Raw genomic sequence first — 16,513 nt, 5'->3', positions numbered from 1 at the left:
TAATCTTATTCCAAACTTTCTGCAGCGCAGCCCCAATGGGACAAGACTGATTTGCGCGCTGGAGAATTCCAGTTTCAAGTATATTAAATATATTATACGTGGGTTGATGTCGTTGCCCTAGAATATGGGGCAGTAATGCTCCGTCTCCGTTGTTACCACACCACTGTAGTTGTGCACACAAATAATATAGTTGAAAATGGGGCAAGCCTAAGCCTCCATTGCTAGCTGGCATTCGCAAGTATTGTAGTTTAATGCGAACCCTTTTCCTGCCCCATATCAGGTCGTTTATCAATCGATCAATCAGGTTGAAAACACTGTCCTCAATCCAAGCCGGGCAAGAGCTTACCGTATATAGTATCCATGGCAGTAAAATCATTTTAATCAACGCAATCCTATTTATCTGCGACAGTGGGAGTTTCTGCCAGATCCTTATTTTTTCTTTTATCTTCCCGACTAAGGGGATAATATTTAACTTATTATAGTCCCTGATGGTATTACTAATTTTTATCCCAAGATAATCTAAATGATCAGTTGGAGCAATGATTCTGACCCGTAGGTCATTCGGGGGGGGCGTCCGATTGATGGGGAAGAGCACAGACTTTGCCCAATTTATCGAATAGCCGGAAACTCTACCGAATTCCTCTGTTATCCGTATAACATCGGGGACATTTCTCCATCCGTCATTCAGGTAGAGTAGCACGTCGTCTGCATACAGACAAATCTTATCATCCGTACCCTTCCCCCCAAAGCCCACAATGCCAGGTTCTGCGCGTATCCTGCAAGCAAATGGTTCCATAAAGATCGAGAAGAGGAGCGGGGAGAGTGGGCACCCCTGGCGCGTCCCCCGCTTTAGGGAGACGGCAGGGGTGAGTACCCCATTGACCTTAATTCTAGCGGTGGCGCCACTGTATAGCAATTTGACCCATCCAATAAATGTCTGACCCAAGTTCATCCTATGCATAACACGCCAGAGGAAGGGCCACTCCACCCGATCAAACGCCTTAGCGGCGTCTAATGACAGGATGGAGTGGTCCTCCCCCCCCCCAATCTGGATATTGAGAATGGTCCGACGTATATTAGTCTGTATCTGTCGCCCTGGTATAAATCCAGTCTGGTCGACATGGACCAACCGGGCTATTACTTTTTTTTTAGCCTATTAGAAAGAGCTTTGGCAATAATTTTATAGTCCGCGTTAAGCAGTGATATAGGCCGATAGTCCTCAACCTTATTGCCGTCTTTTCCTTTCTTTAGGATCAGTGTGACTGTTGCCTCAGTCATGGACGGGGGCAGTTTTCCACATTCACTAGATCTATTCAGGACTTGTAATAACCCGGGGAGAAGTACACCCGCGTGGCATTTGTATATGCCAAACGGGAGCCCATCCGACCCGGGCACCGAGGAGCCCCGAGTCTCTTGCAGGGCCGCCTGTAGCTCCCCCAAAGAGATGGGGGAGCCCAAGGCGGCCGAGTCCAAGTCCGACAGTACCGGGATCTTAACTTGTTTCAGGAATTCATCTATCTGAGGTCCTGCATCCGCCACGCCAGAGCGATATAGGTTATCGAAGTATTTAAAAAACTCTCCCTCCATCTCCACTCCACCTCCCAGTCTTCACCACCAACACTTGGTCGATCGCAGAAATAACCATAAAAATCTGATTAGAGAGAGTAGCAATTTATACATGCACTGCTTTCCTGATTCTGTTTTATCTAAAATGTACCGGTAGGAATTTCTAGGGGAGGGTTTTATCCCCCTGACACAAAAAGGTTAATAGATTTTATTACATTTTTTGTAGTATTAAAAAAAATCTAATGAGCAGATTTGTAGCACAATCAATGCATGTAACAGAAAATAATATTGTATGATTTGATAGAGAGGCCACTTTAGACCCTTGGGAAAATTGCCGTTAAAGAAATTGGCTACAACATGACACATTAAAAATTCTCATTTAATAGCAATAATATTTCTTCTGGTACAGAACGTATTGTTACATTGAATTCCTATTGTGCATGAAATTGTCTTAACAATGAAAGAAAGACTAACCTAAAAATATGTATAGTAATGAGTGCAGCTCGAAACGCGTGGTGTTCTCAGATAATACAACATGGTGGGGAATGAAGGGGAATACATTTCACTGTTTTCTTGTTACTAAATGATGAGAGGGAAATACAAATAAAGTCGGGGGGCAGAGTTCCTCACTGAGGGGTAGTAATTTTCCGGTTTATTTGTTATTTGAGACATATTTGATATTTTATATAGTCAAGGTCATAAGCAGGTGAACTATTTTGTGCATTTCTGATGTGGTTGAAATAAGTGCCTAAAGCCAATAGAAGCCATCTTTCTGACTCCCCCATAAACATTCAAGTTTGATGTAGACAAGCATGCATGTTTATTTCAGTGGAAATTATGGATTATGACTCCAAGGAGTCAGGCTGGTGGGACATGACATAGTAACATAGTAGTACATAAGGCCGAAAAAAGACATTTGTCCATCCAGTTCGGCCTGTCATCCTGCAAGTTGATCCAGAGGAAGGCAAAAAAAAAACTGTGAGGTAGAAGCCAATTTTCCTCACTTTAGGGGAATAAAAAATTCCTTCCCGACTCCAGTCAGGCAATCAGAATAACTCCCCAGATCAACGACCCCTCTCTAGTAGCTATAGCCTGTAATATTATTACGCTCCAGAAATACATCCAGGCCCCTCTTGAATTCCTTTATTGTACTCACCATCACCACCTCCTCAGGCAGAGAGTTCCATAGTCTCACTGCTCTGACCGTAAAGAATCCTCTTCTATGTTTGTGTATAAACCGTCTTTCCTCCAGACGCAGAGGATGTCCCCTCGTCACAGTCACAGTCCTGGGAATGAATAGATGATGGGATAGATCTCTGTACTGTCCCCTGATATCGATCCAGATCCCTCTGTAATAGTATACTGTCCTCTTCAGTGTTAATTACTTTACACAGTTTAGTGTCATCTGCAAAAAATAATATTTTACTATGCAAGCCTTCTACAAGATCATTAATAAATATATTGAAGAGAATAGGGCCCAATACTGACCCCTGAGGTACTCCACTAGTGACAGTGACCCAATCTGAGTGTGTACCGTTAATAACCACCCTCTGTTTTCTATCACTCAGCCAGTTACTTACCCACATACAGACGTTTTCTCCCAGTCCGAGCATTCTCATTTTATATACTAACCTTTTATGTGGTACAGTGTCAAATGCTTTGGAGAAGTCCAGATATACGACATCCATTGATTCGCCGCTGTCAAGTCTAGAACTTACCTCCTCATAGAAACTGATTAAATTAGTTTGACATGACCGATCCCTCACGAAGCCATGCTGATATGGCGTTATTTGCTTATTTACGTTAAGATGCTCTAACATAGCATCTCTCAGTAAACCTTCAAACAGTTTACCCACAACAGATGTTAAACTTACCGGCCTATAGTTTCCAGGCTCTGTTTTTGAACCCTTTTTGAATATTGGCACCACATTTGCCATGCGCCATGTAGCCCAACTGAATGATAAATTAGTACCTATTTGTTCAGTGTTATTCAAGGGCATCAAGGGCCATCAATGTGAAATCAGTGCCGATCACACACCTCAGACCCCCCTCCAAGCCCATGCATGGTTGTGTACAGTAAGTACCACAGTGAGAGGATGTCAATAGAAATCTTTGAAAACATTTATAAGGCATCTATTTGATTTGTGAAGAGACATCTTACTATCACTGGTTCCCTTTAGGCTAAGAGTACATGGGCCATGTGGTATTAGGATCCCAATGTGGCGCTGCTAATTGCAATTAATGTTAACAACTGTGGTTATGTTGAAATTCAGCGAGTTTGGATTGTTTTTCAAAATGCCACCACATTCACTATCATAAGTTTTGATTTAGCAGGTTGACAGTACAATCTTAATGTGCTATGTAGCCCTAGCCTTAAAGGGGTTTTCTGAGATTTGTATATGGACGACTGTTCTCATCAATATCAGATTTGTGGGGGTCCGACAACTGGCACTGCCGCTGACCAGCTGTGTTAGGCAGTTGCCGAAAACAATACAGTGCATAGAGCTGGAAGCAGAAGGTGCCATCCACTGTATAGTTTCTGGCACGGCTGATTGGTTTGGGACTCTCACTAATATAGTATTGATGAGCTATCCTGAGTATAGGTCATTAATATCTAACTCCTGGGAAAACCTCTTTAATCATGAATGTAGTGTACCAAGATTGTACAATTTCTTTACCCCTCTTCCATGATTGACTTCTGCTATACTACTTTCTTCATGATTACCAAATCGAAGTATTTGAAGTGGGCTTTGTTCTGAATTTCAGGAAAATTTAATTTGCCACGAATCTCAATTTCCTAGCTCTCTGTTATAATGAATCAATTTTTCCTAAAATGGTGGCTGACAGCAAAAACAAATTACACTCACTTCATCCACTTGATCATGGAGAGGTCACCCTCTCCCATCGTGATTGAAGAAAAGCTGCCAAAGGACCTAAGACGAGCGTGATGATATGATCATGCTGGCCACACACAGTGATGTCCATGTGTGGCCAGCGTGGTTACTTTGTGACATCATCACACATGCCACCAGTCCTTTGGTGGCTTTTCTTCAGTCAAGATGGGAGAGTATGGCCTCTCCACGATCAAGTGGGTCAGCTGAGTATATATATTTTTTTTTTACCCCAGATTAACCCCCCCAGAAGCTAAATGTGAGTCTCAGATGCCGAGATCAGCATTGAACACGGTATCTGAGGGGTTAAATAACGGGGGGGGGGGCTACTTGATCGCCGTTCCCCATCATTTTTTAAAGCGATTTGTGATGAAGTAATTTGGAACAAATCGAATTTCTTGACGAAATTCAGTGAAGCTGACAAATGGAGTTTTTCAAAACTTTGATCATCTCTGTTCATGCAATAGATCTAGGATGATCATAGCTGATCAGCTCCCAAGTCTCTGTGATCTGTGACTTCTCTGTTTCTCTTGGCTAGAAAACAATTTTACCATGCCGGACAAATTGTCTCATTGTATCATAATGGTCATGTCCTCTTCTGTTGATCACATCATATGTATGGATAATAGTTGGTTCCGGTCCCTGGATGATCGGACGCACCACTTCTCACCCTCTCCGGTAACGCATGCAGGTTAATTGCTTTGCTTTGTGTTCATGTAGCAGCAGAACGTGGACAGTTCATGATAAATGTAGACACAATGCAGAGAGGCTGCAGGCAATTAAAATCGATATTGTAGACACTTGTATGACGGTTTACTCACTGTGAGCTTATTGTATTTGTGGATCAGTGGATTCCTCGACACATGCAGGTTTCAGCTGTAATACGTCCCTGAGGTATACTGTGTGAAACGGCCTGACTACGAGGCAAATTATAATAACATAATCCTTTCTGCTCTGTTTTTTTTAGACTCACTATGAATGTGGAGAGTACATTATCAGACAGGGTGCTCGAGGGGACACTTTCTTCATCATCAGCAAAGGGAAGGTAAGCTCCCTTCACCTCTTGAAGTCTACGCTCCATTTGAACTCATAATCACGTACTTAGGGAATGCAATGCCAATCAAATATTTCCTCCAAGCGCTTTATGGTTTCAGTTTATACAATTTAATTAATGCTGCTAGCATGACGTTGGGGCGAATGGATGGAGTTTGAGACAAGGTGAGATACAGTTCAATAAAAACGTGAAAAAAAAGGTTTGTAGATACAGCTGATGAGGGACTTGCTGGGCGCTAGGTACTTAACTCTGTGGATTTTGATTTTAGTCCTTCTTTGAAATTAATTTTTCATGGTGAACTTGAGAATAAATTACCAGTCCTGTATGCTGTTGAAAACAGTCATCATAGACTTTTAGCAGAGGGCAGCTTTAATTTCAACTGTTGGATGCAAATTTCACCAGATTTACATGCAACGGTCGTTTGACAAGTATATGAGAGACAAAAGCAGGATTTATGAAGCCCTGTAATCCAGTTTTTGGGTGTAAAAAGGTTGAAAATTTTGGTGCATGCCATTTTCATGGAAAAGTTTGCAACATTTTGTGATTTTATGCCGCAAGCTGTTCGTTCCACTTTTGAAAAGTAGGTGGGAAAGTGAGCATGTTTAGCCAAAAAAGTAGGAGTATGCCAGATTTATCAAATGTGATTTATAAAAAAGGTGCAATCTTGCTCCAGTAGGCAAAAAAGAAATAAGTAAAATCGTTAGACAAAAGTTTTATTTTTAAAAATACTCCAAATGATCACTTTCTAAAGTTCATGCATATTACGGCAACACAGTCTTAAGGAAAACTGACTTTGATTAGAAATGGATGCATTTCTGTAAATTCGATTAGAGTCCATTTCGACCAAATCGACCACCCGATTCAATTCAGTCTGAAATCCTTTCAACCAGAATCAAAATTGCTTCAGTTGCGTTGAAAAGCTGCAGATGACCTTCTGGTCTCTCTCACAGAATTCTCTCAAATCAAATCACCTAAATTTGTGATTCTTTAGAATCTGGATTTAAAAAAATAATAATTCATGTCGAATTTTGATTCTAAAGGATTTATTCACATACAGTATCTCTGCTCATGGAAAAATATTCTCTATATTTAAACAGGTCCACAATTCTGTGCTAGTGGTCAGAACTCCATTTTTCTGATACAGATCTACAATGATAGTATTTATATAATTAATAAAGTAATTAGAGATGAGCGAATTTCCAGTTATGAAATTGGTTCACACTTTGTTTGGTGGTAAAAGCAGAATTGGTTTATGGATTCCGTTACCACGGACCACACCGCAATTCAATGACGAAATGCATAACGCAACGCCTTTAGAGACATTCCGTTATTCATTCCATCATAATGCAAATCTATGGCCTGCATAACGGATCCGTCTCGTTTCCTTTATCCAGGAGAGGACTCCCCTGCATAAAGAAAACTGGATGGCTCCATTTTGTAGCCCATAGACTTCCATTATGACAGAATGAATAATGGAATGCCTCTAAAGTCATTCTGTTATGCATTCCGTCATTGAATTGCGTTATGGTCCGTGATAACAGAATCCATAACACAATTCTGATTTTACCACCAAACTAAGCGTGAACGAATTTCAAAATATGAAATTCGCTCATCTCCAATGCTACTTTCACACTTGCGTCAGAGGATTCCGGCAGGCAGTTCCATCGCCGGAACTGCCTGCTGGATCCGGCAATCTGGACGTAAACGGATGCATTTGTCAGACGGATCCGGATGCGGGTCGGTCTGACAAATGCATTGAAAGACCGGATCCGTTTCTCTGGTGTGATCCGGAAAAACGGATCCGGTATTTATCTTCTTCACATTTTTAATGGTCTGCGCATGCGCGGACTGGAAGAACGGATCCGTCAATGCAGCAATTTGAATGCCGGATCCGGCACTAATACATTTCAATGGAAATTAATGGCGGATCCAGAATTCCGGCAAGTGTTCAGGATTTTTGGCCGGAGAGAAAAATGCAGCATGCTGCAGTATTTTCTCCGGCTAAAAAACGTACAAGGGACAGAACTGATGCATCCTGAACGGAATACTCTCCATTCAGAATGCATTAGGATAAAACTGATCAGTTTTATTAATGGTATTGAGCTCCTGTGACGGAACTCAATACCTGAAAACAAAAACGCTAGCGTGAAAGTACCCTAAGGCATAAAAGTTAATATATATGTTTTATCTTATTCTCCTGCATAAAGCTAATTATTACATTTCAAGATACAAAGAAGAGCAAGTAAAATGATGAAGGAAAGATTAAAATAATTAAAATTTGTTTTGAGAAGACACATCAAAGGGGGCATGAGTAATTTGTATAAATATATAAGTGGCCTTAAAAAATGCAGCATGCTGCGGTATTTTCTCCGGCCAAAAAAACGTAAGAGGGACTGAACTGATGCACAGATTAAGTGGCCTTAAAAAATGCAGCATGCTGCGGTATTTTCTCCGGCCAAAAAAACGTAAGAGGGACTGAACTGATGAACAGATTGCTCTCCATTCAGAATGCATTAGGATAAAACTGATCATTTTTTTCCCCGGTATGGAGCCTCTAGGACGGAACTGAATACTGGAAAAGAAAAACGCTAGTGTGAAAGTACCCTAAAAGTAATCAAATGATAAAATTCTGTCTGCTTGCAGCCACTACTTGAGGGAGCTTGGGCATTTACCATATGCATTTATTAATTGAAAATAAATAATAATAATAATAACTAATAATAAATAATAATAATGATAATAATATTATTATTATTATTATTATAAACCCTTTCAGTACAAGGCCACTTTTCACCTTAAATCCCAAGCCGATTTTTGCAAATCTGACATGTGTCACTTTATGTGGTAATAACTTTGGAACGCTTTTACTTATCCAAGCCATTCTGAGATTTTTTTCTCGTGACACATTGTAATTCATTTCACCTTTCTTTATAAAATAACCCCAAATTTACCAAAAATTTGGAAACATTCACAATTTTAAAAATTTTTATTTCTCTACTTTTAAGACTGATAGTAATACCTCATAAAATAGTTATCAATCAACATTCCATATATGTCTGCTTTATGTTGGCATAATTTAGTAAATGTCATTAAAAAAAATTATGGCTTTTTATGGCTTTTAAGGCTTAGAAGGCTTTTTATGGCTTTTAAGGCTTAGAAGTTTAGAAGCAATTTTTCAAATTTTCACAAAATTTCCTAAACCAGTTTTTTAGGCACCGATTCAGTTATAAAGTGTTTTTGAGGGGGCTTGCGTACTGGAAATCACCCATAATTGACCCATAGAAACTACACCCCTCAAATTATTCCAAACTGATATTACAAACTTTGTTAATCCTTTGAGGTGTTCCACAAGAATTAAAGGAAAATGGAGGGGAAATTTTAAAATGTCACTTTTTTGGTAGATTGTTTATGTTAATAATTTTTTTTTTTGCAACACAGCAAGGGTTAACAGCAAAATTAACCTCAATATATATTACTCTGATTCTGCAGTTTACAGAAATACCCCATATGTGGCGGTAAACTGTTCTATGGGCACGTGGCTGTCACAGCTTTGTCTCGGTCTCTGTGTTGTTTGCCGTGACGTTTGCAGTGCATGCTGGTTGCTGGGGCAACGTGTAGTTTATGCAGCATAGTGTACTTCTTTAAGGTTTGTTTTCCTTCCCTGTCTGGTGCGTGTGGGGTTAACTACTTGGCTGGGTGTGGTCGCTAGGTGCTAATATTGCCTGTGGCTGGTATCCTAGAGTTTAGTTGTTCTCCAGCCTCTGTTGGTGCTGGAGCTATACTCCTGTCCTGGGTATTCCATCTGCCCAGTTATTGAGGGCCACCTAGTGAGACATCAATGTTATCCCGTTGTTACTACGTGTTCCTACCTTACCCGTTTCTATCTATGGTGTTGTTTATGTTCAGGGTTTGTGTTGTAGATATATTTGTTCCATCTGTGGTCTGTTTTGGTGTGTATGGTCCTGCATGGATTCAAGACACTCCCCTGTCTGTGCCTTCGATGAGAGGACTCCTGGGTTCCCCGGATGGGGAACAACAAGTCAGTGAGCAGCTCTGCCTGGGGCCGCCATGCACCCTGTCCACATGAGGGTCCAGGCAGTTACTGCTGTGTTTGTTTTCCTTCCTGTTGCAGCGGCAGGTAAGTGCTAGTTGTTCTGGGTTCTTACTTGCCGATCCAGTTGCTTTTTACTGTCTTCCCCTTTCCTTGCATCTAGGCCGGTGGGAGACTCCTGTTCATATGTATCTTGGTGGAACAGGTTGTCTCTAGTTCCTTACATTTTTCCAGGGATCATCAGGGCAACTCATAGTCCGAGGTTCCAGTGTATGAGCCATCCTACCATCTAGGTCCGCTCATATGGATAGGAGTCAGGGCTAGGATGAGGGTAGCATTAGGAGGTGCCCTGCTCCCTTTCCCGGTGTCTAGGCCTGCTTTCTTTTCCCGTTTACCTTTGGTGTTCGGTGAGGAGTTTCCACTGACTTCTCACCATGACAGTGGCAGTGGTCAGAAGGAAAATAGCGCCGTATGGATTTTGGAGGCAGATTTCGCTAGAATCGTTTTCAGGCACCATTTTGGATTTGAAAAGACCCTGACGTACCCCTACAGTGGAAAGCCTCAAAATGTGACCCCATTTTGAAAACTACACCCCTTAAAGAAAATATTAAGGGGGTACTGAGCACTTTGACCCCCTAAGCGTTTTATGCTTTGACCCCCTTGGCTGTAAAAATTAATCGTTTCATTTCTTCCAATAAAATGTTGATTTAGCCCCAAATTTTTCATTTTCACAAGGGGCAACAGGAGAAAAAGCACCCCATAATTTGTTACCCATTTTCGCCTGAATACGGCAACACCCCATATGTGCTGGTAAAATGCTGTGGTGGCACATGGCAGTACTCAGAACGGAAGGAGTGCCATATGGCTTTTGCAGTGCAGATTTTGATGGATATGTTTATGGGTGCCATTGGTTTTTATTTTTTGACTGATGTGTGGGCTCATTTTTGCAGGATGAGGTGATGGTTTGATTGGTACCATTTTGGGGTGCATAAGACTTTTTGATCGTTTGGTATTAAGCTTTTTATGAGGCAAGGTGCTTTTTTGACACTGTTTTTATTTATTTATTTTTACGGCGTTCAGCTGACGAGGTGGATCATGTAATATTTTTATAGAGCCAGATACGGACGCAGCCGATACCTAATATATCTTTTTTTTTACTTTATTTTGGGAGAAGGACGCTTTTTTTTTTACTTGAAACTTTAATTTTTTTTGTAAAACTTTATTTTTTTAACTTCTTTTTTCACTATATTTTGTCCCACTTTGGGACTTCAACTTTTGGGGGTCTGATCCCCTTTACGATGCATTACAATACTTCAGTATTGTAATGCATTGGCTGTAAGTGTATTACTCACTGTAATACACTTACAGCTTCCTGCCTGTAAGATCCAGGGGGCTGGAAAGCATCAGGCTGCCTTCCCTGCCATTGGGTCCCTGTCACAGCAGCGCGGGCACCTGACGGACACCCCGCACCGGCAGGATACCGCACGTGCCGCGGTCAGCGCTGACCGCAGCAGTGCAAGGGTTAATGCGCCGGCATCAGTGTTCTCACCGATGCCGGTGCATACAGCAGGGGTCCGGCTATCAGGGACTGCCAGACCCCTGCAGCTCCTGTGCCCGCCCGATCAGAGCGCAGTAGCTGTATGGAGCTGGGATTTCTGTCCAGTTTCTAGCACGCCTAGTGTGCAAGAATGAATGCAGGATGCGAAAATATGACAAAAATATGAATACGAGCTGAAAAATCTAAGTATAGGCGCATGCTTAGTAGTGCTATACTTCCGATTATAAAGTTAAAGTTTTTGCGCATGCGCAATACACAAGAATAAACGCAAGACGCGAAAATATGATGAAAGCACAGTAATGAAGTCTCTGATCGGCCCACCAGACTGTTAATCAAGATGCCTAGCAGCGGTTGGCTGCAGCATACCCAATGTTCCACCCATAGAGGTTAAAAGAGCAATTTTGGAAAGCATTCTTGTTGACAGTAGCTCCATTCCCCTGAAGAAGCCACGTTTAGTGGTGAAACATGTTGGGGGAGCTCTAGCCTTAAGATTTTAGATTAGGTTAGGTAGGACCAGTGTCACGGCGAGGAGTAACTGCAGACTCCTCTAAACCTTGACCACAGTGGTGGAGAGTCGTGCTAAAGACAGATATAAATGGAAAACCAATGATTAAAAACGACTGAATAGGTGACCTCCTAACATAAAATCCCATCAAGGCGATTAAAGTGTGTCGCTAAAATATTAAGCAGAAGATAGATGGACGTATGTTATGGAGGCAGAACATATGGGTGAAGTAACCCTTATCTCTGCCCATAGAGTCCTACTACACCTGGAATTTTAAAGTTTTTCCTTTGTTCTCCCGTTTTATATTATTCTTAACCAATAAAATAAACGTTATGTTTTAATTTGACCAGAAACGGGAGCCTAGTAGTCTAGGAAACTAGACTATTTGAACTATATTATTTTAATCTCCTGGGTCTAAAGGGTCTTTGAAATATCAGTTTCTAGCACCATACATGTACGGTGCTGGTATCCTATGGGTTAATTAATAAATGCATATGGTAAATGCCCAAGCTCCCTCTAGTGGTGGCTGTAAGCAGAATTTTATCATTTGATTACTTTATTATTATTATTATATATAAATAAACTTTTGAACTCTATATATCACAGGGTACATGCAGCCAAAATGTGTCACTTAAATCTATGTCTGTGCAGGAGTTTTAGTCAATATCTAACTGAGCTTTAACTGTTACAAAGATATTCAAAAAGATAATTAAAACATTTTTTTTTTGAGGATTCTGGATGTAAATGAACAATTTAGCTTTATTTAAGTGCTTTTACCAAAAGCAGTATGCCAAGCAAACCATTACATTTCAATACCATTAGTAACAAATTAAGGAGCATGTGTTAACATTACATCATGAATGATAATTATTTATTGCAGCCTACAACTGAATATTTATAAAAACACAAACAATATAATATTTTTTCTTAAAACATAATGCATTCACTACTGTATGAAATAGGAACATATACCCACAATATTTAACACAAGATGATTTGCTTTATTCTCAAGTTACTGAAATGAGGTGTAAGGTAACACATGGACAACAGTGGCGCTGTTCCTAAAAAAAAGTTGGCCATCACACACATTGGTGGCATATCGCTAAGCTGCCACCAATGTCAGATAGATGCAGGTCCCACCTCTGGGACCAGCACCTGTCTCTAGAACGGGGACCCTGAAACAAAGGAGAGCATGCCACACATGCACGGCATGCTCTCCATTCACTTCTATGGAAGTTCTAAAAAAGAGCTGAGCGTATGGGAGGTCAAACCTGCTAAAATTTAAATTAAATTGAAAAACCTAAAATCATAATTAAAATAATGTTTTAATGTTTAAATTTCATCTAGTGTCTGCAAAATGCATGCCAAAATTAAAAAGAAAATTCAATTCCTCCATTTATATTTTCTTTTCCAAGTCCAGTGCGGGTAATAAGTGTCAAAAATAAATGTAAAAGTAAATAGACTTTTTCATTTTAAATGTCCACTTTGTCAATTAATTATTTTCTTCCTATAGTGTGTTTTTCATGTCAAAATCATAAATCAAATGAAAACACCAAGTAGAAGCTGAAAATGGTAGATTGAGAAATGTCATCTGTTGCAGGCATTTTCCCTGCCAAAAGTCAAATGAAAAAGAAGGCCCATTTAAATTTAAATTTTAACATTGTACTAACATTCAGATTCATTTAAATGAGAAGCAGTGGGCGTGGCCCAGCATGCAAAATGCTGTTATTTAATTCCTGACTGTATAGACAGTAACTCTGTATGTCCACTAGAGGGCGCTTTGCTTCTCCACATTTCCAACAGCTAACACAGGATCAAGTTTATCATTCCAATAGCTGGTGCTGTGACAGTGAAATCTTAGTACTGTGCTGAATGCATGGGATAAGATTATGAGTCTAAGGACTCATGCACATGAACATTGTTGTTTTGTGTTCCTTTTTACATGGATCCAGTGTTCCGTATCTGAGTTGTTTTTTTTCTCTGATTTAAGTCCTCTCCGTTCCGTTATTCCACAAAACATATCCGTATAGTTTACATATGCAATCCGTTGCTTGTGGATTGGAAACGGAAACAGTAACGTATTAAATCACCCAAAAATACGGATGAAATGCGGATGACATACGGATGTGTTCTGTATTTTTTATGGCACCTCGGACCGTGATTTGCAGAACGGAAATACGGAAACGGAATGCACACGGTGTACCATCCTTTGTTTTTGCGGAGTCATTAAAGTGAATGGTTCCGCATACGGTCCATGAAAAGAACTGAACGGAAGCGTAAAGAAAATACATTTGTGTCCATGAGCCCTAATAGATGGTGCCCTTTTTTTGAGGAGTGAATTATACTAGGATTGTCATAATATCAACTCTGCTGCCTTGTTAACCCCCTAGATGCCGTGGTGCCTAATCACCCGCAGCATCTATGGGGTTAATCCGCTCTGCCATAGTTGAGTGAGGATGTGGTGGACATTGCTCCAGAAAAGTGCAGAGAAGCTTAAAAAGTTGCAAATTATGATACACATACAGTATGTCATGCGCCATAATCGGTGACTTCACATCACTATAGTGGCATAAAACGATTAGTAAATGTCCTCCATTGCATCTGTGTGACAAAAAATCTGGGTGCATGACTTGCAGAAACGCGGAGCATCCTTGGCATCACTGTGCTGATTGGTGGGAGAGTATAGACCCCCATGATCAGTTTTGATATCCTACAATAGCCCTCAGAAACCTTTGGCCAGGAACGCAGCTATAGTGTAGCTACCTCCTATTCTTGTCCATGTTGCAGACAAGGAGAGGTTTTGTTACAATGGATCCGCAAAAAAAATACGGATGTCACACAGACGTCATCTGTATTTTTTGTGGATCCATGTTTTGTGCACCGTAAAATACATGCATTTGTATGCATGAGCCCTTAGGGTATGGGCTTAGGCACACAACTGCATGTATTTTGTGGTCCAAAAAAACTGGATCCGCAAAAAATATGGATGACATCCATGTGCATTCCGTATTTTGCGGAACGGAACAGCTGGCCCCTAATAGAACAGTCCTATCCTTGTCCGTATTGTGGACAATAATAGGACATATAATCATAATCCTAGTATAATTCACTCCTCAAAAAGAGGGCACCATCTATTAGACTCATAATCTTATCCCATGCATTCAGCACAGTACTAAGATTTCACTGTCACAGCACCAGCTATTGGAATGATAAACTTGATCCTGTGTTAGCTGTTGGAAATGTGGAGAAGCAAAGCGCCCTCTAGTGGACATACTGTCTGTTCAGTCAGGAACTAAATAACAGCATTTTGCATGCTTCACCACGCCCACTACTGCTCATTTAAATAAATCTGAATGTTAGTACAACGTTAAAATGAAAATTCAAATGGGCTTTCTTTTTTATTTTACTTTTGGCAGGGAAAATGCCTTTGATGAGAGGAAATTGATATCTCAATCTACCATTTTCAGTTTCTACTTGGTGTTTTCATTTGATTTATGATTTTGACATGAAAAACCCACTATAGGAAGAGGAGAATTAATTGACAAAGTGGAAATTTAAAATGAAAAAGGCTATTTACTTTTACATTTATTTTTGACACTTATTACCCGCACTGGACTTGGAAAAGAAAATTCAAATAGAGAAATTGAATTTTCCTTTTTAATTTTGACATGCATTTTGCAGAGACAAAATGATAAAATAAAAATGTTAAAATGTTATTTTAATTATAATTTTAGGTTTTTTAATTTCATTTTAATTTTGGCAGGTTTTACTTCCTATATGAGTGAGCCTGGGAAACGCCTTCCCAGAGGAGTGGAAGCTGTTTTAGCTGCAAAGGGAGTATCAACGCCATGTTAATGCCTCTGATTTAGGCCTCATGCACAAGGCCGTTGCTTGACCATTCAGTGCATTGGGGGTCACAATTTGTGGTCTCCGATGCACGGGCACTATCCGTGCTGCTGCCACAGACGGATGAAGACCCATTGAACTTGAATGAGTTTGTGATCTGTCCGCACTGCAACATGTTCTATTTTCTTGCGGTGCGGAGGCACAGAGAGAAACCACATGGAAGCACTCAGTTGTGCTGTGCCTCCTTTCCACACTGCTCCTTCCGGATTGCGGACCCATTCAAGCGAATGGGTCCAAATCTGTGATGCGGTAAGCACACGGCCGTTGCCCGTATTGCGGACTTGCTGTTTGTGGGACGCAATATGGGCACGGCCGGCAACAGCCTTGTGCATGAGGCCTTGTAATGGAATGTCATAACAGTAGGTGTAACATGTAGATATCTCACTGCTTGAGTCCATTAGTTTGCATACCCATTTGCTCCAAAGGACGATAAAAATATATATTTTTAAATAATTGCATTACACTGAGCAGGAGAAAAAAATCCTCTTTTGTACGGCGGTATGGAACCGTACGGTCGATCTTGAGCATGGAGAAGTACATTTTGGAGGTTTTGACAACCAGTCTATCTTCATTGTCTGTGAATTCTACCTTCTATCAGTCAATTTCCTTGCGTCTTTCATGTGCTAAAGGTTTGAGAAAACAAATGCTTATTTTTGACAGGTGAATGTAACAAGAGAAGATTCGCCGGGTGAAGATCCAATATTTCTCCGCACTTTAGGAAAAGGTGACTGGTTTGGAGAGAAAGCTCTTCAAGGGTAAATTATATAAATTTTCTCTATTTTTAGCCATTTGTTTTCCTACAGAATTTAAAGGGGTTCTCCAGGAATTAGGAAAATGAAAATACTTAAATATTACTTTATTAAAAATATATTCCTAAATACCTTTCATTAGCTATAATGGCTCATTAGGAGAAATAAAATGGCCACAGTCCAATTAGTGCACACAAAACCTGTCCTAATCACACAGAACTGAACTAAAGAGC

At 40.4% G+C, this 16,513-nt stretch overlaps 1 protein-coding gene across 3 annotated transcripts in view; it reads left to right on the top strand.

The window, feature by feature from the left end:
- PRKG1 (protein kinase cGMP-dependent 1) overlaps positions 1-16,513 on the top strand; it is a 1,133,286-nt gene that overhangs the window by 962,670 nt on the left and 154,103 nt on the right. For all 3 annotated transcript variants that reach the window (XM_044296555.1, XM_044296554.1, XM_044296556.1), the window contains exons 6-7: positions 5,425-5,502; positions 16,192-16,286. In XM_044296555.1, coding sequence (XP_044152490.1) covers positions 5,425-5,502; positions 16,192-16,286 — 173 coding nt within the window. The remainder of the gene's footprint in view (positions 1-5,424; positions 5,503-16,191; positions 16,287-16,513) is intronic.

Source organism: Bufo gargarizans, chromosome 6 (assembly GCF_014858855.1).
Source record: "Bufo gargarizans isolate SCDJY-AF-19 chromosome 6, ASM1485885v1, whole genome shotgun sequence".
In the NCBI taxonomy this organism is placed as follows: Eukaryota; Metazoa; Chordata; class Amphibia; order Anura; family Bufonidae; genus Bufo; species Bufo gargarizans.
The sequence above is the reverse complement of the archived record's forward strand: the minus strand, read 5'-3'. Positions and strand labels throughout refer to the sequence as shown.